The sequence below is a fragment of the Oryctolagus cuniculus genome, chromosome 9, assembly GCF_051225735.1.
Source record: "Oryctolagus cuniculus isolate XC-2025 breed Fujian yellow rabbit chromosome 9, ASM5122573v1, whole genome shotgun sequence".
In the NCBI taxonomy this organism is placed as follows: Eukaryota; Metazoa; Chordata; class Mammalia; order Lagomorpha; family Leporidae; genus Oryctolagus; species Oryctolagus cuniculus.
Window position 1 is genome coordinate 106046295 of NC_142875.1, and position 25582 is coordinate 106071876.

General features: G+C 50.7%; 1 protein-coding gene across 2 annotated transcripts in view; it reads right to left on the minus strand.

Moving 5' to 3' along the window:
* Positions 1–25582, minus strand: part of PRMT8 (protein arginine methyltransferase 8) — a 105269-nt gene that overhangs the window by 13249 nt on the left and 66438 nt on the right. For both annotated transcript variants that reach the window (XM_002712816.6, XM_089303800.1), the window contains exons 5-7: positions 13454–13596; positions 12761–12848; positions 2929–3044 (exon numbers count right to left, since the gene is read on the minus strand). In XM_002712816.6, coding sequence (XP_002712862.1) covers positions 2929–3044; positions 12761–12848; positions 13454–13596 — 347 coding nt within the window. The remainder of the gene's footprint in view (positions 1–2928; positions 3045–12760; positions 12849–13453; positions 13597–25582) is intronic.

The following is a 25582-nucleotide window of genomic DNA, read 5'->3' on the forward strand; positions in this document are numbered from 1 at the left end:
CACCTTCCCATTTGGACCTGATTCTTTTCTCTATCACTCCCCTCACTCATACGCCTGCACACACATACACACCCCACTCCATCTCACAGGAATTCTAACTCCAGAGGGTCTTGCTTTCAAATGTCCATCAACCCGATGTCAGCTGTCACACTGTTCCATGGGTCTAGGGACATTTGCATCTCAATAGGGGGCCTGGACCAGAACAAAAGCCTTCCAGACTGAGTAAGGAAGCTGTAGGGACTTTGCATGCAAATGGCACCAAGGGAGGCGGGTGGGCCTGGCCATCTGTGAGAGTGGGACCAGCTGCTCCTGGGCGACTGAGACACAAAGGACCCCCAGGCTCAGCACCACCCCCGACCACTGGACATCTGCAGATCAGCCCTTTTCTGAGGCCCCAGAGCCCAGAGGGCCCCGCAGGCATAAATTAGAGGACCCGAGGGCTGCTAAGCCCACCACCAAGCAGTGCCACAGATGATGTCTCCAAGCATAAGCCTGGTCAAAACAGGGCCTTCATTGTAATAAGGTGTCACACGCTGCCACGTTAATAGTGGCGAAAATGGCAATTAATGTGAGAAGCAGGACAAGTGTTTCCCAACAGGCTCAGTGCGACGTTCTTAGCACATGGGTGAGAGAGCTGACGGAGGGGCTGTCCCGGGGGCAGGAGCCAACCCAGGCGGTCCCTGCCCTTAGTAAACAGAGGCAGGAAGGTGCGGGCCTGGGGGAGAGGCGGGGCAGCACTGCCTCTTCCAGTTCCGAGACACAATCAGAGCCCTTGGGGGTTCCGAGGAGGAGTGTGTGTGGGAGACCCGGACCTCTCAACCCTCCTGAAAAGTCTGGCTGCTTTGCCCCTGGACACACACAGGTATAACCAAGGGAACCATGCTTGCTAGCTCCTGTCTGCAAGTGGAGGAAAGGCAGGAGGGAGACCAGTGTGGCCCACGGGTGACAGACCCAGGCCAGACCATCATGTGACCAGCTGGAGACAAACAGAATCGCAGTGACCACACCTGCAGGTCGGGCCTGGGGTCGGGGGCAGAAAGCCAATAATCGAGGCTTCAAGAAGGCATGCCATCCTTAAGCCGAAGCCATGCCATGCAGGTGCCCACTGCCAGGGCTAACTGCTGGGCAACATTTGGGCAAATTCGACTGCACCTACCTACGAGGTTTACAGAAATCCTCTCCCTCGGGGGTGTGCTACCTGTTCTGAGGGCATTTTCCGTGCTCTTGCTGGGAAAACCGAGAGGAAGAGGCCTCAGGGACGGAGGGGCTGGCGGGAATAACTAAAAGTGCATGTTTGCGCACATGTGTCTGGACTCCGAATAGGCTGATCTGAGAAGCAGCGAGATGCCTGGCATTGTGGCATAGCAGGTAAACCACGGCCTGCAACACCAGCCTCCTATATCGGAGTGTCTGGCTCCCTGGCTGCTCCACCTCTGATCCAGCTCCTTGCTAATGCACCTGGGAAAGCAGCAGAAGATGGCTCTAGTACTTGGATCCTTGCCATCCCTGTGGAGACCCAGATGGAGTTCCAGGCTCCTGGCCCAGGCCCTGCCATTGTGGCCATTTGGGGAGTGGAACCAGCAGATGGGAGATCCCTCTCTCTGTCTTTAGCTGTCTCTCTATAACTCTGCTTTTCACAGCAAGAAAATAAATTGAGGAGGTGAAGACAGAATCCTGTGATGGACAGTCAAAGGTTTGGACTTGACCTCTCAGGCAGAACTTTACAAAAGAGAGAGGGCATCTGATGAGGCCTGTTGGGGGTTCTTCATCTGGTCCCCATCTAGATACCTGGGACACTCTGGGCCAGGGGTGCAGTTCTGCGTGTCCAGGGAAGAAGGACTGTTCTCTTCGGGACATGGCAGCAGTTTGTATCAGCCGTCCAGAAACTCCCCCTCATTGCACCAGCCCCGGGCTCTTCCCCCTGGATCCTGCTAGAACTGCCCCAGCCCTGCCTCAGCACTTGCAGGAACACAGTGATGCACACAGGACCAGAGCGCACGGGAAGAGTCTCGTGGGAGGACGAACGCTTTCATAATGAAACCATGATTTTAAATTGGAAAATTAGCTTGAATCATATGAAACTGATATATTTTTACATTTAAATTTAAGAAAAAAGAAGTGCTTCTAGCTTTCGCCTTGGCCCAGCCCTGGCCGTGGCAAGCATTTGAGGAATGAATTAGTGGATGGATCTCTGTCTGCCTCTCCAATAAATAAAAAAAAGTAAATAATTTTAATGTCTAAAAAAATGAAATAGCACCAATTTATATGCTTCAGCATGAAGTGTTAGCATCTACAAAGGCAAGTGCATAGAAAAAGGACTGGGAAGATTCATGGTTTCCCCTGGGAGGAGGCTGGGAGGGGAGGGGAGGCATAGGGCGGGCACCTTTCCCCTGTAGCTAATATAGGTTTGGGTGTGGTGAGCGTGCTTGTCTCAGCTGTACTTCACCTGCACTGGGGAAGACCTTGGAAGAAGAGACGTTTAGAGCAGGCACAAACACGGATGCTCAGGAAGGGGCTCGGAGGCCTGCTGGGCAGGGGAGAGGCCCAAGGATGCCTGGTCACTCAGTGTCTGGAGCATCGGCTTTCATTCCTAAGACGGACGTCCCCTCTGAACACACGAGCTCCTTGCAAACCTGAGCAGACCCTCCTGGTCTCTCCTCTGATGTCCCTTCCTCTTCCCCCACTTCCCATCCTGCCCCCAGCACCACCCACGCCCCTCAGCCATGCCCCCACACAATCCTTCTCTCTGTGGCTCTGCTCAGTCCACTTTTGACTTCTCACTGTGGAGTGCCACGGGCCCTGACCCACGTGGCCTTTCCTCTCTAGGCTGCTACCGCCCATACCCCAGGCCCACCCCAGGCTGGCCTCCTAGGGTGGCACAGCCAGGTTCCCAGCATGCCCGGGCCCAACCAGGATGAGTCCCCAGACCTTTATTAAGCAGGCGTTGGTCACCACTTGCTTTGGATCCACAATGTCCACCAGGGGCTCCTTCATGGCCACGTCCCGGATGCAGGTCATGTCAAAGCCATACACATTCTCCCACCCTGCAGAAACAGAGCAAGACCTTGAGGTGAGCAGCAGGACTCCCCGGAAGCTAACCCAGCTCCCCTGAAGAACACAGCGCAGCGTGCTCAAGATGGGGACGGGCCATTCGTGTCCCCCTGCTTCCAAGTCAGCAGAGAACTGCCCCCGGGTCGGGAGCTTTGCTGTGTGCCAAATGCTCATTCACACGGTCTCATTTGCACCACCTCCTTGGTGGCGAGGTGAACTAGAGCTGAGAGCAGCTTCTCCCAGCTCACGCAGCTAGAATGCAACAGGGAGAAGACCAGGACCCCAGGTACCGGGGTCGCCAGTGTCCACTGTCCCGGCCCCTGTGAACTCCCCCGGCTGTTATCCATGGTCTCCTTGCCATGCCTTTGCACAAGCTGTTCTGCCTCCCTGGGAGGGCCCACCTCTCTCCCTTCTCCCACCTGCACCCACGGAGGCGGTAACGTAGCAGGAAGAAACAGAGGCCCTCAGCAGGTGCCGTGGACGCAGCACGGCCACTCGCTGCTCAGGCCCCGAGCAAATAACCTGACCTCTCTGAACCTCAGGCACCCCACCTGGGCAGGTGCAAGGGGCAACTCGGTCTTTCTTTCTTTCTTTCTTTCTTTCTTTCTTTCTTTCTTTCTTTCTTTCTTTCTTTCTTTCTTTCTTTCCTTCCTTCCTTCTTTCCTTCTTTCCTTCTTTCCTTCTTTCCTTCTTTCCTTCTTTCCTTCTTCTTTCTTTCCACAGGCAGAGTTAGAGAGAGAGAGAGATCTTCCTTTTTCCATTGGTTCACCCCCAAAGTGGCCGCTACAGCCGGCGGAGTTGCAGCCGAGACAGCACCGACACAGCGCCGATCCGAAGCCAGAAGCCAGGTGCTTCTCCTGGTCTCCCATGCGGGTGCAGGGCCCAAGGACCTGGGCCATCTCCCACTGCCCTCCCGGGCCACAGCAGAGAGCTGGACTGGAAGAGGAGCAACTGGGACAGAATCTGGCTCCCCAACTGGGACTAGAACCCGGAGTACTGGCGCTGCAGGTGGAGGATTAGCCTAGTGAGCCATGGCGCCGGCCTTGGCCTTTCTTTATGCTAGGAAGCATTCATGGAGGACCCATCCCATCAAAAATACCACCCGGTGGGGCAGCAGCCATCCCAGCTGTGCCTCTTGGGCTCTTTGGGCTATTCAAAGGACCCTTTGCTTGGAGGGGGGGCGGAGAAAGATTTAGGGGGCAGGAGTTGGTGAATAGATGGATGCAAGTGTGAGGGCCCCAGATCACTCTTAAATAGTAGTAGTAATCGCCATCATCGACTGATCACCAAGCCTAAGCCAGACTCTCCCAGCAACCCATGAGAACATCTCTAAGCCACAGACAAGAAAAGGGAGGCTGGAGGGAAGCGGGCCTGCGGCTCTCAGTCTCCCAGCCCAGTGTCATTCATCAGGACAACGGTGGAGGCGGGGCTCCAGCCCAGCCCGCCCCCTGTGCCTTCTGCTACACAGACCCCACTGTGACAGCCAGCAGGAAGGCCATGGGCTCTGCAGAAAGAATGTCTTTAGCAGAGTCAGTTACTGGGCAGCCGCCTCGCATGCACGTATCTGTTTATTCAGGTGCCTTGAAGTGGAGATACTTTTCTCCAAACGCTTAATAAATTTCAATTTTCTTTAAAAATGCTGATCACACAAATGGTCCCTGTGAATGCTTAGGAGAGTGGACGTGTGAGGAGGGAGGGGGAGCCCTCAGTGGAGGCTTTGTTTCTTTGACTCAGATTCCTTTTGAAGGTACACAAAGACCTTCCTTTGGGAGAAGAAGGCTGGGAAAGCAGTCACCTCCCAGACAGGGGTGGGGGGTGGGGGGAGCGCTTGGGAAATTCTGGTTTGAAGATGAGACGCCACTCATGTCCTATGAGAGCACCCAAGCTGTGGCCAGACTCCCAGGGGATCTGTATGTTGGGGAAGGATGCCACAGCACGGGGTTCGGAGAGCCCCTTCTAGAATCTGGAAATAGCCCTCCTTCTTCTTCCAGGGTGACACACGCATCCCGATACAGGTGGCCCTGCTGAAGACACCTGCAGCCGAGCACCTACTCTTCCCCTCCATGGATCCCACCTTAAAGTCCTTAGGTAAGAATGTGCGCTCTCTGTCTTTTGGTTTCTTCTCCTTTAAAATGGCAATGATGGCATTTGGTGCAGTGGGCTAAGCAGTCGCCTGGGACGCCAACTTCTCATATAAGCGCTGGTTCAAGCCCCTGCTACTCCACTTCCAATCCAGCTCCCTGCTACTGTATCTGGGAAGGCAATGGATAGAGGCCCAAACTTGGGCCTCTGCCACCCAATTGGGAGACCCAGATGGAGTTCTGGGCACCTGGTTTTCAGCCCTGGCTGTTACGGCCATTTGGGAAGTGAACCACTGGATGGAAGATCTCTGTCTCTCCTTTCTCTCTGTCACATTGCCTTTCAAATAAATAAAAATAAAATCTTCTTTTAAAATATGAATGATAACAATGATGGCTATCACACAGGGCTGTAATGAGGACTAAATGTGACCACAGATGTAAAATGCCCAAGACAGTGTGTCTGGCACATAGGAAGAATTTGGGCATTGTTATTGTTACATGGTTTGAACTCTGGCTTTGCTGCCATCCAAGCTGTATGACCATATGCAGTTCAATCCCCTTCTCTGAGCTTAATTATACATGAGGATTTTGGTTCAGTGGCTCTGTGTTCTAGAATCATTGGGAACACTTTTCAAATTAGAGGCTCAAGGGGACTGGTGCTGTGGCACAGAGGATTAATGCCCTGGCCTGAAGCACTGGCATCCCATGTGGGCAATGGCTCTAGTCCTGGCTGCTTCTCTTCCGATCCAGCTCTCTGCTATCGCCTGGGAAAGCAGTAGAGGATGGCCCAAGTCCTTGGCCCCTGCAGCTGCATGAGAGACCCGGAAGAAGCTCCTGGCTCCTGGTTTCAGATCAGTGCAGCTCTGGCCGTTGTGGCCATCTGGGGAGTGAACCAGCAGATGGAAGACCTCTCTCTCTCTGCCTCTCCTTCTTTCTCTGTGTAACTCTGTCTTTCAAATAAATAAAAATAAATCTTTTAAAAAAAAATAGAGGCTCCAGAGCCCAACCGGACCTACTGAATCATCTCCAGATTTGAGACCCAGGAAGCCAGATTTTTATGAATCTGCTTCTACATGGGCAATTCCAAGCCATATGATGAGTGAACCAATGGAAGGAACTTACCTGTCTCCCCCCACACATCGCTCTGCCTTTCCGATGGATAAGTAAGAAAGAAATCCCTTCCCAACCTTTAACACCTGCTCTGCTCCACAATGCCGGGTGTTTTAATGACCTTACTAGGAGTCCATTCCTATCTTCTACCCAGCCTCAGTTACTTAGGGAGCAGATCAGCCAGAGCATTTGATTTTTTTCCTTGCTTCTGCTGACCATTTATTTCCCACCAGACCCCTTTACCAGCCGTGGAGCAGAGACTGGAGAGGATACAAGCCAATTAAAATTCTGTTGCAAGTATGTTAAATGGATAAACATAAGGACCATTGGCTACCAGGAAACAGTTACCAATTATCTAGAGATTAAAAAAGTAACATCAGAGGGGCCTGCAACTCTGTTGTTTATGGATTAAAATAAACTGGAATGGACTGTACAACGAATGGAACTGAAGACACAACAGAGTCCATTACCACAGACTATCCTGACTCAACTCCCCGTTCTAATAGCCTGGCAGGAAAAAAAGCAAGCTTCTTCTCTGGGCATAAATATTATTCTCCTATCTCTATTGTTCTTTTTTTTTAAGATGTAGTTAGTTCGTTGAAAGGCAGGGGCCAGCACTGTGGCCTAGCGGGTAATGCCACTGCCTGCAGTACCAGCATCCCAAGTGGATGCTGGTTCAAGTCCCGGTTGCTCCACTTCCGATCCAGCTCTCTGCTGTGATCTTTGAAAGCAGCGGAGGATGGCCCAGGTCCTTGGGCCCCTGTACCTGTGTGGAAAACCTGGAAGAAGCTCCTGCCTCCTGGCTTCGGATTGGTGCAGCTCAGGCCATTGTGGCCAGTTGGGAGTGAACCAGCGGGTGGAAGACTCTCTCTCTCTCTCTCTCTCTCTCTCTCTCTCTGCCTCTCTTCCTCTTTCTGTGTGACTCTGACTTTCAAATAAATAAATAAGAATCTTAAAAAAAAAGTTAGTTGAAAGGCAGAGCGACAGATTGCGGGGAGGCTAGACACACACACATACACACACAGAGAGAGATCTTCCATCCCCAGTTCACTCCCCCAGATGGCTGCAACACTCAGGGCTGGGCCAGGCTAAATCTAGGAACCAGAAACTCCATCCAGGTTCAGGGTAGCCACTGCTTTCCCAGGTGCATTAGTAGGGAGCTGGGTTGGAAACAGAGCAACTGCAACTTGAACCAACACTCTGCTGGGGTGCCCGATTACCGATTACACGCAGCAGCTTAACCTGCTGCACCACAATACAGACCTCCCATCTGGTGTTCTTTTACTCACTATGTCCAGTGTTAATTAAAAAATTACAAGACTAATTAAAAAGGACAAAATATTATCTATCATCAAAAGAAGAAATAGTCATAGGAGCAGATTCAGATGTATCTCAGATATTGGAATCACCCAACAGATACTTTAAAGTCATGATAATAAACTTGTTGAAGAAAGGTGGGAAAGGTAGACAATATGCATGGATGGATGGGGACTCTCATCAGTGAGAAGAAAACTGCTTTATAAAAAGGTGATGAAGATTCTAGAAATCAAAATCTCAATATCAGAGAGGAAGAATCTTTTCATGAGATTACTAGCAAAATTATCAGAGGAAATCATCAACAAACTTGAAAACGTCAATAAAAAATGATCCCAACTTAAACATAAGGAGAAAAAAGAATGAAAACAGAAATAGAATATCCAAGATCTATGGGGCAGTATCAAACGACATCTAACATATCTGTAATGAGAGTCCTTGAAGGAGAAGAGAGAGAAAAGCAGAGCGACAGATACATTTGTACAAATGATGGCTGACATTTTTCCTGAACTAATGAAGTAATCAACTCACAGATGCAAGAATTGCATAGAGCCCCAAGTAGGATAAATAAAAACAAAACCACACCTAGACACCTCCAAGTCAAACTTCTGGAAATCAAAATAGAGGGGAGAAATCTGAAAAACAACAAAAGAAAAATAAACAGGAGGACTGCGATAAGTTTGACTGCTTTGGGCGAGAGCTGCAGCTGCATCCCCCTTCTTCACATTGCTCCAGTGATTCCAGTTTCTCCCCTAGGGCTACTGGCGATGCCTCCAAATGCTGTCAGAAAGCCAGCAAGTTCTACCAGGGTCTAATACAGTTTCCCCTTTAGGCTAAAGGGAAAAGGTGTTTACAATCATTTCATGCATTTTAGACTTTTAGCCAGAAAGTCTTGCATAAAATGAGCCAGACCTCTGGATGTTGGATGTGGACATGGAGGAGAAACTCACGAGCAGCAACTGACTCCCCACCCCCAGGCTCCAGCTGTAGCACAGCTGTCTCGCCGTGAACTCTTCCTTCCAGCCTACTCTGCAGCATAGGCTCATATCCACCCCTCTGTCTCCTAGCAGGCTGGAGACTCATGTATGGGGGGGGACTTCATGCACTGGGTATGAAATTGAATAGAACAACCACCAACCTTCCTTCCTATTCTGAGATTCTATAAATCCCCTCTACAGTAGACAATGTTTTAAGTGCTTGCTCCTCTCACAGTTAAACAGTGCACTTTGTACATCTTCTACTGGATTATTTTATCCCACATTCATTCAACAAGACATATATTCTCTACTAACTGGTGAGCAAGTTGAGGGCAGATTCTCCATTTTGCTAAATTTGTTTAAAGAATTGTTTATCTATTTAAAAGGAAGAGGGACAGAGAGGGAGACACACACCCACACCCACCCACCCATACACACACACACACACAGATATCTTCCCTGTGCTGGTTCACTCCCCAAATGCCCACAACAGCCAGGACTGAGCCAGGCTGAAACCAGGAGCCTGCATCTTCATCGGGATCTCCCACGTGAGTGGCCGGGACCCAAGTATTTGGGCCACTTTACCTTGCTTTCCCACGCACATTGGCAGGAAGCGGGATCAGAAATAGAGCAGCCAGGTCTCACATCAGAGCTCCTCTGTGGAATGCTGGTGTGGCAAGCCCTGGCGTAACCCCCTGCATCCCAACACCGGCCCCTCCTGCATTCTGGTGTGCCCACGTTGCATGTGGATGAGAAAGGAAAGGAGGGGAGGGAGGATCAAAGGAGGGGACGCTTTTCCCTAAGCAATTCCTTTCGGAAAGGGGCTGGGCACGTCTCGCTCTCCTGCCTCTCTAAGCTTCTTCCCTCTCAGCTGGTTCTTGGCCATTGGAAATCTGCTTACTCTTGTTCCCTTGGCAACCGGCAGCCTTGGGCTTTACTTTTGATTTAGAACGCAGAGTAAGCCACATCCCCATGTGTTTGAAACAGATTTCTAAATGAGTTTCCTTCCTTTACTTAAAAAATTAATATAAAACTTGATATTTTAAATACATTTTACATGTTTGTCTTCAGAGTTTTTTTGGACAGAGACTCCAAAACAAGCCCTCCACAAGGAAAAACAGGAAAACAGGGCTGAGGTTTTTTTGTTTTTTGTTTTTTTTTTTGTTTGTCTTGTTTTTTTTTGTTGTTGTTGTTTTTTTTGCAGAAGCCATGAGGCTTGCAATGGGAATCATAAATCACACGATCTCCAGGCAGGGCTGCCAGCTCTTCGCCGGGACAGGCCTCTGTCAAATGGCCCGGGCTTGGCTCATCCCCATGTGCACACTCCAGAGCCTTCCCAGCACAGCCCGGTGGAAGGAAGGCACAGAGGAGGTGCATTTGTTTTGGAAACTGGGAGGAAGTTCCTTAAAGAGCTGTGCCTGGGCTTGGAGCTCAGTAAATATTTGGAGGGATGTGAGAATCAAGATGGTCCTGGAGGTTCTCTTAAAAAAGCACTGCTCCGTGCAAGTGCGCAACAAGACCTCCAAAAGGCGGCTCCCGGGCAAATTACGCTTTGTTTATCCATGCATTTGCTCAACGCTCACTGTTTAGTTGTTTCTGCACTCCTCCGCGAGAGGATGTCTGTCCTAGATTCCAAGCCACTGGAGACCAACAGGTGTGGCAGTCAGACGTGTTTTCCAGTCACGAGCAGGAAAGGGCCAGTTACATGCTTGGGGACGAGAACCCCAAAAGAACCTTTAACGTACATCGTGTCACTCAATCCTCAGGACAAGTCTACGGGGTGGATGACGTCATCTCGAATTGGGGCTCCAAGGTACAATTGGCTCAGATTCTCCAGCTGGGAAATGGCTAAGCCAAGTTTAAACCCAGGACTGGCAGACTTCAAAACAAGTGACCCACGGCCAGCGCTGCAGCTCACTAGGCTAATCCTCCGCCTGCGGCGCCAGTACTCCAGGTTCTAGTCCTGGTTGGGGCGCCGGTTCTGTCCAGATTGCTCCTCTTCCAGGCCAGCTCTCTGCTGTGGCCCAGGAGTGCAGTGGAGGATGGCCCAAGTGCTTGGGCCCTGCACCCACACAGGAGACCAGGATAAGTACCTGGCTCCTGGCTTCGGATCGGCGCAGTGCGCCAGCCGTGGTGGCCATTTGGGGGTGAACCAACGGAAAAGGAAGACCTTTCTTTCTGTCTCTCTCACTAACTCTGCCTGTAAAAAAAATAAAAATAAAAAGCAAAACAAACAAACAAAAAAACTATGTGATCCAGGCCACCCAACCTCTCCTTGCTCTTCCTGGGAATTCTACCTCCAGCAATCACTCTGGGGGTGGAACATTAGAAACCACGGCAGACCGGCTGGGACACACAGTGAGCTGGGACGGCTTCCAGGGCACAGGGCCTGCCTTGCCTTGAACTTGGCTCTAAACTTTGTACTTGGACTTTGTACTTTCCAGAGGGCGTACACATAAAATACACCTTGCATAGGGCAGTCCGGGTGAGTTCCTGCCAGTAACATTAACAATTCAATGGCAATTGTGTGGATCCATAAAGCAACAACTTGCTGAGCTGTGGACTCTTAGCCTCTCGGGGCAGGAGGGAGTTATTTAGAACATCTGTGAACCCCTCCGCCGTCATCCTGCCGAGCAGGGCTTCACCACCCAACACTCTTGGGAAGGAATCTTAGATTCGCTGATTCTGTCAGACAGTTTTGGCACTGCTACCTCTTGACTTTGATTTGGTCATTTGTGTCCTTGCTTCTTTGAGTGAGTCTCTGCCCCTTTGGTAATGTTTAGCTCTGGCTCAGGAGACACGACTGTGTCTGCCCTTATGAAAATACGTTTGCTATAATCTCATTAAGGACCAGGTCTGCATTACTGAGAAATGACACTCAAATAGAATGAAACGGCCATTTCAAGAGGAGACAGAACACTGGAAAGGAGAGAGCATTTGGCCTAGCAGCCAAGACACTGGTCAAGAGGCCCTTGTCCCATACCCAAGTACCTGGGTCGCATACCAAGTTCTGGCTCCTGACTCCAGCTTCCTGCTAATGCAGACCCCAGGAGGCAGTGATAATGACCTAAGTAACTGGGTTCCTGCTGTACAGGTGGGAGACCGAGATGGGGTTTCTGGCTCCTGGCTTTGGAATGGCCCAGCCATGGATGCTGATTTTAAAAATTGGAAACTTGGGGCTGGCACTGTGGCGTAGAAGGCTAAGTCTCTACATGAAGTGCTGGCATCCCATGTGGGCACCTGTTCAAGTCCCGGCTGATCCACTTCCAATCCAGGTCCATGCTAATGCACCTGGGAAAGCACTACAGCACGAAGCAAGTGCTTGGGCCCCTGCACCCACGTGGGAGACCCTGAAGACGCTCCTGGCTCCTGGCTTCCACCTGGTCCAACCCTGGCCACTGCAGCCATTTGAGAAGTAAACCACCAGATGAAAGATTGATTCTCTCTCTCTCTCTCTGTATTTCTGCCATTCAAATAAATAAATAAATATTTTTAAAAACAGAAATAGTGTACATTCATTTTAAAAACAACTGGAGACTTCTTTTTGGCCTTACTTTTTTAAGAGAACCACATGCTTTCATCTGTTAAGACATTATGAATACACATGTAGATGTGAGTCCCTTGTCCCTCCACACAAATGTGCATGTATAAAGGTGTGTGTGTGCACATGTGCACACACACACACACACACACACACCATTTGTTTGATTGTTCAAAGCAGTCTCCATTCCTCCCACCCCCACTATCTGTCTCCAGAAGAACCTCAGGGAAGACGTTAGCATATTGGGCTTGATGCAAAGGGGAATCAATATTATTTTGACAAATCTGAGTCATACAAAGGGAGGACTCAAGCTGGGGGGTCCATCTGAAGACAACCCCCGCTTTTCTGACTCCTGCTGTGGACCCTGGGGATGGCTGAACCTTGACAAGCTTCCAGCACTCGCCTTGCTCTTCTCTGCAAAGCCCAGTTTCCAATGCTCCCACTGCATTCATTCTCCCGCCCCAGGACACTCATCTTAGAGCAGCTGAATGGCTGGCTGTGCCTCTATAGCTCTCCCCATTCTTGGGACCAGTGAGAAATTCTTAGAAGGCAGAAAGCATCTTAGATAAACTTCACAGGGCTGGCCGCTGTGCTCCAACCCAGAGCGCTCATCTGAGGCCCACTGAAATGCCTCCCACCCCCAGCATGCAAGAGAAGCCCCTTCCAGAAAGCAAAAGGTGACTTACAGTGGATTTTGAAGTCCTTGTACTGTCTGTCTTCAATTGCTACCACGTACAAAGCTGCCCGGTCTGGAAACATAAGCCCTCCAGGTTTCTGTTGACGAATTGTGGGGAAATGGGTCTCGTAATCTATTCACCTGATAAAGACATCACATTTTGAACTGCACATGGAGTCACCAGACAAGCACCCTCTTGCCAGCATTTCTCATTCAGGGGACTGTTGCCTGGGCCAGGGTTGGGGTTAGGATAGCGATGCCCAATGTTTATTTTGGAGCAAGGAGAATTTGAGGGACCCCGGTGGAGTTAATAGAACTAGTGAAGTAGGGCGAGGCCATGCCTCGTGAGGAGCAGTGAAAAACATCAGCTTGGAACAGCCAGTGTGCGCAGTATACATGGCCTTCTGGCAGTCATGCAAGCCCTAGCACCTGTTGACCAGACAGACTCTTATCTTGACAAGACAGAATGCAAAAGAGGCTAGACCTCCAAGCTTGGTTAGACTCCAAGGTTAGACCTCCATGGGTACATTCTGAAGTTAGACACTTGGAAACGGGAGATCTGCTTTATAGTGAGGGCCCTGGGAGAGGTGACCTTCCAGTTCACGTCCTCTCTGAAGTCCTCTGATACTCCCTAGGCTGTAGCCAGGGCCAGAGCAGCAAGCCAGGCAGCTGAGCGACAAGGGGCAGCGCGCGGGGCACTCACCAGCCACTTGTCCCTGGCAAAGATCACCGTGTTGAGCATGGACTCATAGAACAGACAGTAGCCCATCCACTCGCTGATGATGATGTCCACCTTCTCCACGGGCAGCTCCACCTCCTCCACTTTACCCTTAAATATGGTGATGACTGCAAAATAAGAAGCCCAAGGCCACGCTTTGCGAGGTCCCTACTCAGGAACCTTGTGCACCTCGCCTCCGGGCCAGATCTCCAGGTTCAAGCCCTGTTCTGATTCTACTTTTAGGGCGCAACCTGCCTCATTCTTCTTCTCCAAGCTAGTTCACATGAAAATAACAGAAAGCTACCTGCATATCCACCTATTGGGCAACTACTCTGTGCCGACTACTCTTAGCACCATGCTAAGCTTCTTCCCTGCACCGGATCAGGTCATCCTTGCTGCAAACCTATGAAGCACACATTCTTGTTTTTCTCATCTACAACTAAGAAAGCTGACGTTCCAAGGTTGAACGGAGGCCATGGAACTGAGCCCAGTTTGTTCTGATGTGACCCTAAGACTCCCATCATGACCCCCGCTGCAGGTGAGGTTATCAGGATGGCTCAGACCCAGAGAACGCAGGGATGCTTCTCCTGTTGCTCGTGCATCTGTTCGCAGCCAGGGCTCCGCCCCCAGTGGGTGTCCCTCTACTGCTCATGAGCAAGGCAAATGGTTTTGACAGAAGCAAGGGCCCTGCAGTCACAGAAACCTGGGTGTGAGTACTGGATCTTCTCATCGTCAGCTGGATGACTTTACACAGTTATTTGACCTAATTCAACTCCAATTCCCCAAAGAACAACCAGAGAAAGTGGAGTCTACATAGAAGATGGTTGTATTGATTAGATGAAATAACACACTGAAGTGCTAACGCACTCCTCCCCACTGACTGGCAGCTGGGAAGAGGGAGGGGTTGGGGCTGGGGACAAAGCCCATGTGCTAAGGGACCTCTGCTCCTGAGGGACTTCCAAGAACTTCAGGTCCAACTGTAGCAGGAGAAATTTCACAGTTGGGTTTCTGGCCCACTGACATAGACATACACACACTTTGGGAGTCTCTTTTTTGCACTCATTGCTGCAAAGATCAAAGCAAAATCTACCTTTGCTACTGCTGTTAAATTGACAGGGCGATGCATTGGTTGGCTGGTTCCTTCTGAGAGTTCCCTCTCAAAGGTTACACAGAGCCACACTCAGAAACTCTCATTCTGCAACATCCTCTGAAAACCACGTAATGTCTGAGATCTGCTGGCAAAATGGGACATTGGCCAGTACTTAGGAATAAAACCCCACACAGGCCACCTCTGTCTTGAATCTGAGCTGCATGCAAGCTAACATGGACTGGAGGCTCCTTGATGGCAAAGGGCACACAGCCCAGCACTTTATTTAGTGTCCCTGTAGCAGATATTGGGGATGACACAGTGCCTATTAGCAGCTTCCCATCATGGCTTCCGTCCCACGATCCAGCATTTAACCAAGGCTGAATCAGAGACAGCCCCCGCCACGAAGAGTCAGACATTTTATCCACGCTCATTGGCTCTGATCACCCTGCAGTGAGGCCTCGCCTTGTGTGGCCCTCCTGGCACTCCTAAAACAAGTACAGGAAAGGGCTAACCATCCCCAAAAGGTTAGGAGAGGACTGGAGGGGTGGCAGTTAGAGCTCTGTTTCTCTGGAGCTCCCAGACCCCAGGGCAGAGACTCAACGAAGAGTGGACCCAGGGTGACCAAGAGAATTCACAAAGGGACAAAATAAAGGATTCTTAAAAACACAAACCTAGTACCTAATTCATTTCTTGTTCTGAGTAAAAAAAGACAAGCACATGCCTGAACCACCTGCCTCACCCCTGGCACGCAGAGCTGGCTGCACTGTTCCTGTAAGCACTTTTACAGCGTCTCAGCAGCCTCCTTTCCCGTTGTCTTTGCCTGTTTCTTGGAGGCTCTTCCTCACCACCTTCATGCCTCAGCAGGGCTCCGACTCCCTCCTCCTGCATTAAATCATGACCTCCCTGCACCCCAGGAGGATGCCCCCATCTGCCTCTGGGGCCCCATCCATGATGACCCTGTGGACAGGACTTCATCAGGAGCTGCCGGTCATGGATGGCTCAGCACGTACCACCCAGTCTGCCAAACAGGTGTGAGCCGAACACCCTTTGGGCGCCCCCAGAGGGAGTGAATGCCGCCCTCATTCTCACCCACCAGCGGCTATATCCTGGTCAGTGGAGCTATGACAGATGGAAGACAGATAGGGAGAAGGGTGTTTCAAAAAGTTTATGGAAAATGGAATTAAAATGTGAATATTTTGGTATAAAAATTTTGAAATCATGCATGATTTTTTCAGAATACACATTTCCATGAACATTTTGAAGGCTATTCATAAATAAAACAGATGACAGAAGATGATGATGATAGATGAAGATAGGTAGATAATGAGAGATGATAGGTAGATCCATAGACAGATAGATAGATAGATAGATAGATAGATAGATAGATAGATAGATAGATGATACAATAGGCCACAGAGCAGCAAAATCACACTGTTTCTCCTTACAAAAAAGGCAGAAGGAATCAGTGAACCCTACAGAATGCTCGACACTCTGGGCCTCTGTCCACTTAACTTGCCTTTCTACATCTATTCCAGTGCACATGGTTCTTGGAGCAGATACAGCCCCACACCCGGCTTGGTGAGCAGATGTGAAAGGACGAAGACACATCTCCTGTCAGTCCAGTTGTGGACTGGGTTTCAGACCCTACTCATCTCCTTGCCCAAGAGCTTTTGTGCAGTGCCCAGCCTGCACAACTTTATGCTGGGGTCCTGGGGCAACTGCTGATGGTTCTTGTGCCAGCTGACAACCAGCCTTGATCTAACAGGTTCCTCTGCCTTGGGACCTCAGTTTCCTCATTAAACATAAATAAAGAAATAAAGAAGAGAGATTGAATCTGAAATCCTTTGCTATGTCTGAATGCTGTGATTCCTCAAATATGTCTTGAGAAGTTGCTATGAGTAAGGCATTCTGTGAGGTTTACTGGTAGGGACTACTGACATCAATAAAGAACTAGTGCCTGCACTGTCCAACTTGACTCCAATTGCAACAATTCATGGAGCCTGCCCTTTCTTAAAGAGACCACATTGTAGGGCTGGCGCTGTAGCCTGTGGCACCTGCATCCCATATGAGTAATGGTTCTAGTCCCGGCTGCTCCTCTTCTTATCCAGCTTTCTGCTATGGCTTGGGAAAGCAGAAGAAGATGGCCCAAGTACTCAGGCCCCTGCACTGGCATGAGAGACCCAGAAAAAGCTCCTGGATCCTGGCTTTAAATCGGCTCAGCTCCAGCCAGTGTAGCCATTTGGGGAGTGAACCAGTGGATGGAAGATCTCTCTCTCTCTCTTTCTCTCTCTCTGTCTCTTTCTCTCTCTGTAGCTCTGTCTCTCAAATAAATAAGTAAAACCTTTGAGACCACATTGTTTCTATGGGGCCAAATACAGCTGCCCATCCGAATCATCAAGGATACCTTGGTGCTGTCTGCGACATCACCAGCAACCACTTAAACTCACAAATTCAATCTCCCAGTCTACACAGTGCTGCCTCTTGTGATGGGTTGCACGCCAGTCCCTTAGACGCTATTGGCCAGGGGCTGGCATTGGGCAGGCTCAACGTCTGCTCTTCTCCTTGCGGAGGTTCATCAGGGGGTTCCAAGCCACTGGCCTTCAGGCTCTGTGAAGCTGTGGGCTACAGAACCTCAGGCCTGTTCTGGACCCTGCATCACCAAAGCTGTGCCAACCCAAGGTTGCGTGGAGGTCACTCGCTGGAACTGCTTTCATTCTGTAAGGATGACGGAAAGTTTGTTCCATCAGCTGTGACAGGACCCTGGCTCAGACATCATGGAAGGATTCATCATAATTAAATGCACAACTGGAGCAATAAGTACGCCCTGGAACTTTCCCCCTGTAGCTTCAAGCTTGCAGATTAGACATCCAGATTTTTTTTTTGGTTGTTTTAAATGGGATTTTTTTTTTGTCTTTTGGGGGTTGAATGGTGATTACAGAAACCTAGCCATTCAGATGAAAGGTTGTTTGTTTAGCTTTTTTCCTTTTTTTTTTTTTTTTTTTTTTTTTTACATCAGGCCACCCTGCCTCATTTGAGCTGCCAGAGCACCCACCAGAGTCAGCTGACCCCATAGGATCTCAAGTAAGCGATCTCCCAATCTTACATTCCACATCGTTTCAGAGAGCAGATCCTGTTCAGCAGGCAGGTGGGCAGGAGGGTCACATGCAGGACAGGGAGCATATTATGGGCACGTGGAGACCCCCGATGCCGCCCCTCATCCTGCAAAGCCCCCAGCTCTGCCCTCTGCACTTCTTCAGCCCTTTGCTCCTACACTTCTGGCCACACCCACGCCAGCTGGAGCACACCTCCGGAGGGCCCGACCTGCCTCTAGCCTGGGAATGCATTCTCTCTCTCTCCCTTTTTTTTTTTTTTTTTTTTTTTGACAGGCAGAGTTAGACAGTGAGAGAGAGAGAAAGGTCTTCCTTCCGTTGGTTCACCCCCAAATGGCTGCTACGGCCGGCGTGCTACGCTGATCCGAAGCCAAGAGCCAGGTGCTTCTCCTGGTCTCCCATGCGGGTGCAGGGCCCAAGCACTTGGGCCACAGCAGAGAGCTGGCCTGGAAGAGGAGCAACCAGGACAGAATCCGGTGCCCCGACCGGGACTAGAACTCGCTGTGCCGGCGCCGCAGGCGGAGGATTAGCCTAGTGAGCCACAGCGCCGGCCAGGAATGCATTCTCTTAGTTCCCTGTTTTAGCTTCCTGTTTCCAAGATGGAGCTGAGCACTTGACCCCTCAAGAACATCCAGAAATCACGACTGAATGGGTGGATGGCTAGATGATGAGCATTTTGAACAAAAGGCACAGAATTAAGAGAGAAAAGATCTGCAAGCTAGTCCTACTTATGATACAATCACTAGCACCTGCATGGAGCTCGCAGAGTGATTGCGCAAGTGTTATCCCAGCAGTCCTGCGAGGAACCCGTGTGGTCGGCTTCCCGACTCCATTTGCCTAATGAGGGAACTGAAGTTTACAGAAGTCAAACTGGGGAGCCCAATACTAAGCCTATTCTGGAACCTTGGGCAGGTCACTCCCCTCTTTCACCTGGGGAATGGGTTTCATAAAACCTGACCTGCCTCCCACCTGGGTTGTTGTGGACATCAAGCTACTGCTTGAGATATTGAGTGAAAGGAAATCGGAGAAGGCAAAGGGTGAGGCATCCTTTTCCCAAAGGCTGGCCAGGTTGGTCAGTAGGTTGAGGAGAGACTCGTTGTTAGCAGCCATGCAGAAGCAGACCCATCAATCTTCCCGGACCCGGACGTCAGTGCCTGCCTTGGCTGCCTGCCCTTGCTTTCCCCGGGGGGCCCAGATTCACAGATAAACCTCTCCCAAGGTCAGAGCCAGCCCATCCTGGAGCCAATGGTGATGGGAGAAAATCCCAGTCCCACTAGCCTCAGGGTCTGGTGGGACTGGAGTGTATCCTGCAGCAAAGGATTCCATTATGGAGTGCCATGGGTCAGCTCTGGGGCCATGCAGCCTCCATAGAGTGGTTACTGCCATATGGTTCCCCTCTCCCGGCCCACATCCCCAAGAACAGAGGGCCTGGAGGTCCTGCCTTGACCCAGTGCACAACTGTCCTGGCTCCCTGTCCCCGCCTGCTCTGGCTCCTTTCTTATCTCAGGGCTCTGACTGCTTATCTGGAGCTCTAAAGACCTGGGCTTGGGCCAGCGCCTTTCCCCGGCCACACACCATGCCTGGCATCTCTCCTCCCTTATGCTAGACTAATCAAAGCCGTACCAGACCCCCTCACCCTTAAAGACCACTTACCACTTAGAACCCCTTGCATGGTCCCACCTGGTACCCAACACAAGGACCGCAGACAGGTGACTGCACTGGCTGGGCAATGGAGGGCAGGGTTGTTCAGAAGACAGTGGGGTGTAAAGGCCGTGGGAATGTGAGAAAGCAATGCAGCGGCCCCCTGGCTCAGATATCCAGTAAATCATCCCAGGTTTCACCCTCACTCACTCCAGCAGAAGCATATACCCGTTCAACTGACTTTCTCTATCCTCAGCATCCAACCATGGATCGAACATGTCAGGAAGAAAAATTGTGTCTGTACTGAACCCATACAGAGTTTTTTTCCTTGCCATTATTCACTAAACAATACGGTATACCAACTATTCACATTGTATTAGGTATTATAAGTCATCTGGAGATGATTTAAAGTACATGGGAGGATGTGCGTAGGCTTCATGCAAATACTATGCCATTTTATAGAAAGGACTTGAGCGTCTGTGGACTTGGCTGTCCGCGGGGGTCCTGGAACCAACATCCCACTGGCACCGCGGGAAGATTGCGCAGGCACATACTTCGGTACACAACACACTCCCCCGCCCTGTAGCATGGCCAGCTCTGAAGCTTTCCGGTCCAGGCTGCAATGTCCCCTGCTGAGAAAAGTGTCCCCTTCCTCCCCTCGCTGTGCTGGCAAATGTTTAATAACTCGCTCCAGAAAGAAAGAGACCGTGACACTCCTGCCACAGCCAATGCCAAGCCAGGGATGTGAGGTCACCAGGGTGGGGCTGAGAGGAGACGCTTGCTCAGAACCGGCTCTTGAGAGGGGGATGTGAGCGGGCTGCAGCCCGCCATCGCGGCCACCCACTCAAAAGTAGACACCACCACCCCCCGCCCATTTTCTCAATTATACCGTCCTGTCCCTTCCTAAGCACTTTCACAATTTGTACTTAAGGGGAGATTTTGTTCTTTGCTTTTATGGCTGGCTTCTGCGTGAGACTGCAAACTTTGTGCGAGCAAAGATTCTATCCTAGCCACACCGCCAACTGCCCAAACTTGGCACAAGGCCTAGAGGGGCCGACAAAATCACTTAGAGGAGTGAATCGGTGCGACTCACTTCTAAGATTATTAATGGGTTGTTTCATGAGCAGTTAGGAAAAGAAGGAGCAACTGCCAGGAGCCACAAGTACAGGTTCATTAAAAACAATTATGTGTGATTAATCTCATTTCTTCCTTTGATGGGGTTATTAGTCAAGGTAAGTGAAATGCCAATAACAACAATAGCTGACGTCATTGGCTGCTCGCTGCCCACAGAGGCTGCTGTGCTGTGTGCCGTCGTGTGCTCACTGACTGGCTCTTCGGGGAATCAGAAGCTTGATCTGTTGCATTTGCTGATTCCTGTGGTGTAAATATTTCCACCAATTTCAAGCCCATTTCAAGCCACCAAAGCCACCGCCTCCTTTAATGGAGAACATCAACCCTCAATGGCTAGAACTGAAGCTTGTTAACACCTACTACACGGATGCTTTCAAAGTTCACAGAAGAGTGGGCAATTGCTTAGCAGTTACTGAAAGTGTAACAATCAGCTCCCAGGATCCTCTCAGGAGCCTATTCCAGAAAAACCACAGTTTCACAGAGAGTAACTGTGTAATCCCCACAATGACCCTAGGAGGCATGAGCTGTTTATTCCCATTTCACAGATGAGGAAACTGAGGCAGGGAGAGTCCGTTATGCTACAACTGGCAGAGCATGGACCAAGAGGTCTGCCTGTGAGCCCCACTTGCAGTGCACCACACAGGATCTCCAGCGAGGTCTCTGACAAGCCCTCATGTCCACGACGTCCTGGTGGAGATGACAAATTACTGTGTGGATCTACAGCTGGCTACAGGACTGCGCTCACTGCAAGGAGCTGACTCAGAGCTGGCCGTGGAGCTGCCTACAGGAGCTCCCACGCTCACCGCAGGGCCCCCATCAAATGCACAGAGCGCACAAAGGCAGGATGAGGACCCCAAGTCAGTGATGGTGTGGGGAGGCCCAGTGGTTTGTAATACAGGACCAAATCTTACGACAGGAAGCCTCATAAGAATAACAAACGGGACACCCAGTTTGAATTCAAAACACCTGGTGAAGATCAGGAAACAGTGCGGCAGGAGCCTGTGGGCCGACGACTGGGAGTAGCTGGCTTCCAGGGATTTCCACAACTGCTCGTGCAAACTAGAGCTGCATGCTAGAAGCTCAGTGTCTGGGCCTCTCTAACTGACTGTGTATTTCCTTTTTTTTTTTTTTTTTCCACAGGCAGAGTGGACAGTGAGAGAGAGAGACAGAGAGAAAGGTCTTCCTTTTGCCTTTGGTTCACCCTCCAATGGCGCACTGATCCGACGGCAGGAGCCAGGTACTTATCCTGGTCTCCCACGGGGTGCAGGGCCCAAGCACTTGGGCCATCCTCCACTGCACTCCCTGGCCACAGCAGAGGGCTGGCCTGGAAGAGGGGCAACTGGGACAGAATCCGGCGCCCCGACCGGGACTAGAACCCGGTGTGCTGGCGCCGCAAGGTGGAAGATTAGCCTAGTGAGCCCTGGCGCCGGCTGATTGTGTGTATTTCTTAGCATGACCTTGATGGGGAGAGAGATACTGCACACGGCCAGAGAGGAAGGTGGCTCCAACCGAAGTGTCCCGAGCAAAGAAGAAGGAAGCACAGATGCGTAGCCTGGCAGTGTGCGAGTCCCAGAGGGGAGAAACAGAACCCTGGGGGGAAGCGCAGGGAGGTGGAACCTGACTCTGCAGTCGGAAGCACTTTCTAACAGCCCCAGAGCCGCGGTGGTGAGGTCCCCATCGGGAGAATCATCCCAGGATCGGGGGACCGCACATCACAGAGGACAGCTAGAGGAGCACAGAATCACGCATCAGCTATATTAGACCTGGGCTCTGCAGCTAAGAATTAGCAAGGTGAGCATCAACCCTCAGGGACTGTAAGTGACCCTCATTAACACCTACTACAAGGATACCTTCAAAGTTCACGGAAGGGCAGGCACCACCTGGGACACCTGTACCCTTCACCACAGTGCCTGGGCTCAATTTCTGATTCCAGCTTCCTACTAATGCACACCCTGGGAGGCCGCAGGTGACCGGGGCTGTGCCACAAACATGGGAGGTTTAAATTGAGATCTGAGCTCACAGCTTTGGTTTGGCCCAGCCCTAGATGCTGCAGGCACCTGGGGGAGTGAACCAGCAGATAAGATCTGTGTGTGTGTGTGTGTGTGTGTGTTTCTCTCAAATAAATCAATGAAAGAAAACATTTAAAAATTCTACGGAACTTGGAATTAAAATATAACTATATCTTGGTGCAAAGTATTTTGAAATCCATGCCCATAAAAGATCTTTCAAAAGTTTATGGAAAATTCCATGTAAAAAACTATAACTAGTTTTCAAAAGTTTTTTATACCAAAATAAACTTATTTTTTAATTTCATTTTCCGCTAACTTTTGAAAGATTTATTTCATTTATTTAGAAGGCAGTAAGAGAAAGAAAGAGGGAGAGAGAGAGAAAGAGACATCTTCCTTCTGCTGGTTCACTCCGCAGATGGCTGCAATGGCCAGGGCTGGGCCAGGCTGAAGCCAGGAGCCAGGAGCTTCTTCCAGGTCTCCCACTTGAATGGCAGGGGCCCAAGCACTTGAGCCATTATCTGCTGCCTTCATAGGTACATTAGCAGAGAGCTGGATTGGAAGCAGAGCAGCTAGGACTCACACAGGCACTCAGGTAGGGGATGCCTGTGCCGCAGGTGGCAGCTCAACCTGCTGCCCCACACTGCCAGCCCCTCCACTGGCTTTTTGAAGTACCCTCGCTTGTGTGGAGCCGTGGAGCAGGCACTTGACCTAGATGATCTCCTATGCCCCACTGACCCTGCCAGCTACGTGCTGACGGGGCTCCTCTAAAAGGGAACAAGTAGAGGCTCCGAAAGGTGGGTCCTCCCGCAGGGAAGGCCCTCTGTGCACTGTCACTGCATTGTCCATCTCATGCTACGCCAGCGTCTCTTCCATCCATGACATTCATGCTACACCACATGCATGGGTAGAAGAAGACAAAGGAGGGATACACTGCTTTGCTCTCACTTTCTGAGAAGTGAGTTACAATTTCTTGTTTCTAGAATTACAAAAAGCCTACCAATCTTGGGGCTCCTATACCAACTTTCACAAGTGACTCTGCCTTTTCAGGCGTCTCAGCAGCCCACCAGTTTCCACGTCAGAAGGCGAGGAAGTGAGAGGTGTCAGTATTTGAGTCAGAGAAGAGTCACCAGGGCCCCAAGGGTGGCGCAGCAGGTTAAGCGTGCCATATTGGAGCGCCAGTTCGAGTCGCAGCTACCCCACTTCCGATCCAACTTTTTGCTAACACACCTGGGAAAGCAGAAGAGGATGGTCCGACTCCTTGAGCCCCTGCTGCCCACGTGGGGGACCCAGATGAAGTTCCTGACTCCTGGCTTTGACCTGGCCCAGCCCCAGATACAGTGGCCGTTTGGGGAGTGAACCAGGGGATGGAAGATCTCTGTCTCCCTCTGTGCATCTCTACTTCTCACTGTCACTCTGCCTTTCAAACAAATAAAAAAAATGTTTTTCAAAGCTGAGTGACTGAAGCATGTGTGGGGGCCGCATGTATGGAAGGAGCCACGTGAAGGTTGCACGTCTGCCGCAGGTGGCTTCCTGCAGGTGTTGCACGCCCATGTGAATAAAGACAGCCCGAGGAGCCGGGCGGAGGTGGGGAGAGAGAATGACTGATTCCGAGTAGCAGGTATTTTGTGCCCCGTGTTGTTATTTATGTCTCCACACCTACACTCCTGAGACCCACACAATTGGCTGTTGCAGCATTTCAAAGGCATTTCCATGGAAGCATTGCACAGTCAAGCTGTCCTCTTTCGAGTGCACCTGCCAAGGCTGAGTGAGCTGCTACAGTGCATGGCCCCGAGGCCTCACCAGCTCCACCCACCTATTGTGACTCCTCACCCCCACCCAAGGAGATACAAATAAACACAGCTTTGCTTTATGAAGGCCCTGGGCCCACAGTCTTGACCTCCTCCGTGCAGTGTGAGCGAGAATGAGGAACACCACAGGTATGGGGTTGGTTATTCTCCTGGGGGCAAAGGTTTGGCACCACCAGGACTTTGCCTTAGCACAGAATCGAGTGTGAACCATCAGAATCCAGAGCGCGGGACGATGCCATCTCACTCAGGGGAGGAGCAAGCTAGATACGCCTGCCGCCCTGGGAAGGGGGCTGGCTGCCCCAGTGAGTCAGCGCAGTCTGTGAAACCTACACTGGACCGTCAGCCAGCCCCGCCCATCACAGCCTGAGCAAGAGGTGTCCTGGGATGGGGCAGGAGAGTCGCAGGGGCACAGTGCCCGTGGGGGAGGCTACCCAGCATGGGGTGGCAGAAGCTTCTGCCCAGGGCTGGGGATGGTGATGATCGGAAATTGATTCTACAGGGGGCATTGAGCCAATAAGTAAATAATAAAGTAATAATGGGAGTTGGGTTTTTCAATGTCAGAGAAAGGAGATACAAAGGCAGAAAACTGGAGTAAACCCTGCGTTACTGGGTCAGAAGTGGAGGTGGCATGTGAGTGCCTACATTACTGATAAATGTCATATAGATGTGTACGTGCACACACACACACACAGACATGTCTCCTCACTGTCTCTGGTGGAACCATCTGGAAGCATGGGCACCCTAGCCCGAGATCTTAGTTTCCAAATGTTGTTGACATGGAGTCAGCAGGCAATGACTGATTCCAGCAGTCCTAGAAAGCCCAAGATGAACCAGGAATATCTTGGGCCAGGAAGTAAGAAACCTCACAAAAAGGAAAAGAGATAGATGATTGATAGATAGATGATAGATAGACAGACAGACAGACAGACTGACAGATAGATAGACAGATACTACATGATTGATAGCTAGAGATATAGAGTTGAATCGATGAGTGGGTAGATGGATGGGTGAACGACGGATGGCCAGGTTGCAGACAGGGACACTTGCTGAAGACTGGAACATGTACATGGTCTCAAAGTGCCTCTTCCAGTTACAAAGGGGAAAACAGCGACCTTGCTGGGCACACCCCAACTTCACCCAGTGCTAAGAGTGTGAATCAAAACTTCACAGCATGAGAGACAGCAGTGTGACCATGATGCTCCTGCCCACGGTTCATAACCTAAACTCAAGCAACGCGCAACCCCTGACAGAGGGGCATCCTACAGAACGCAGGCCTGCAGTCTCCACAGCGATGAGGCCATGAGTGGAGCAGGCCCTCCGGTGGA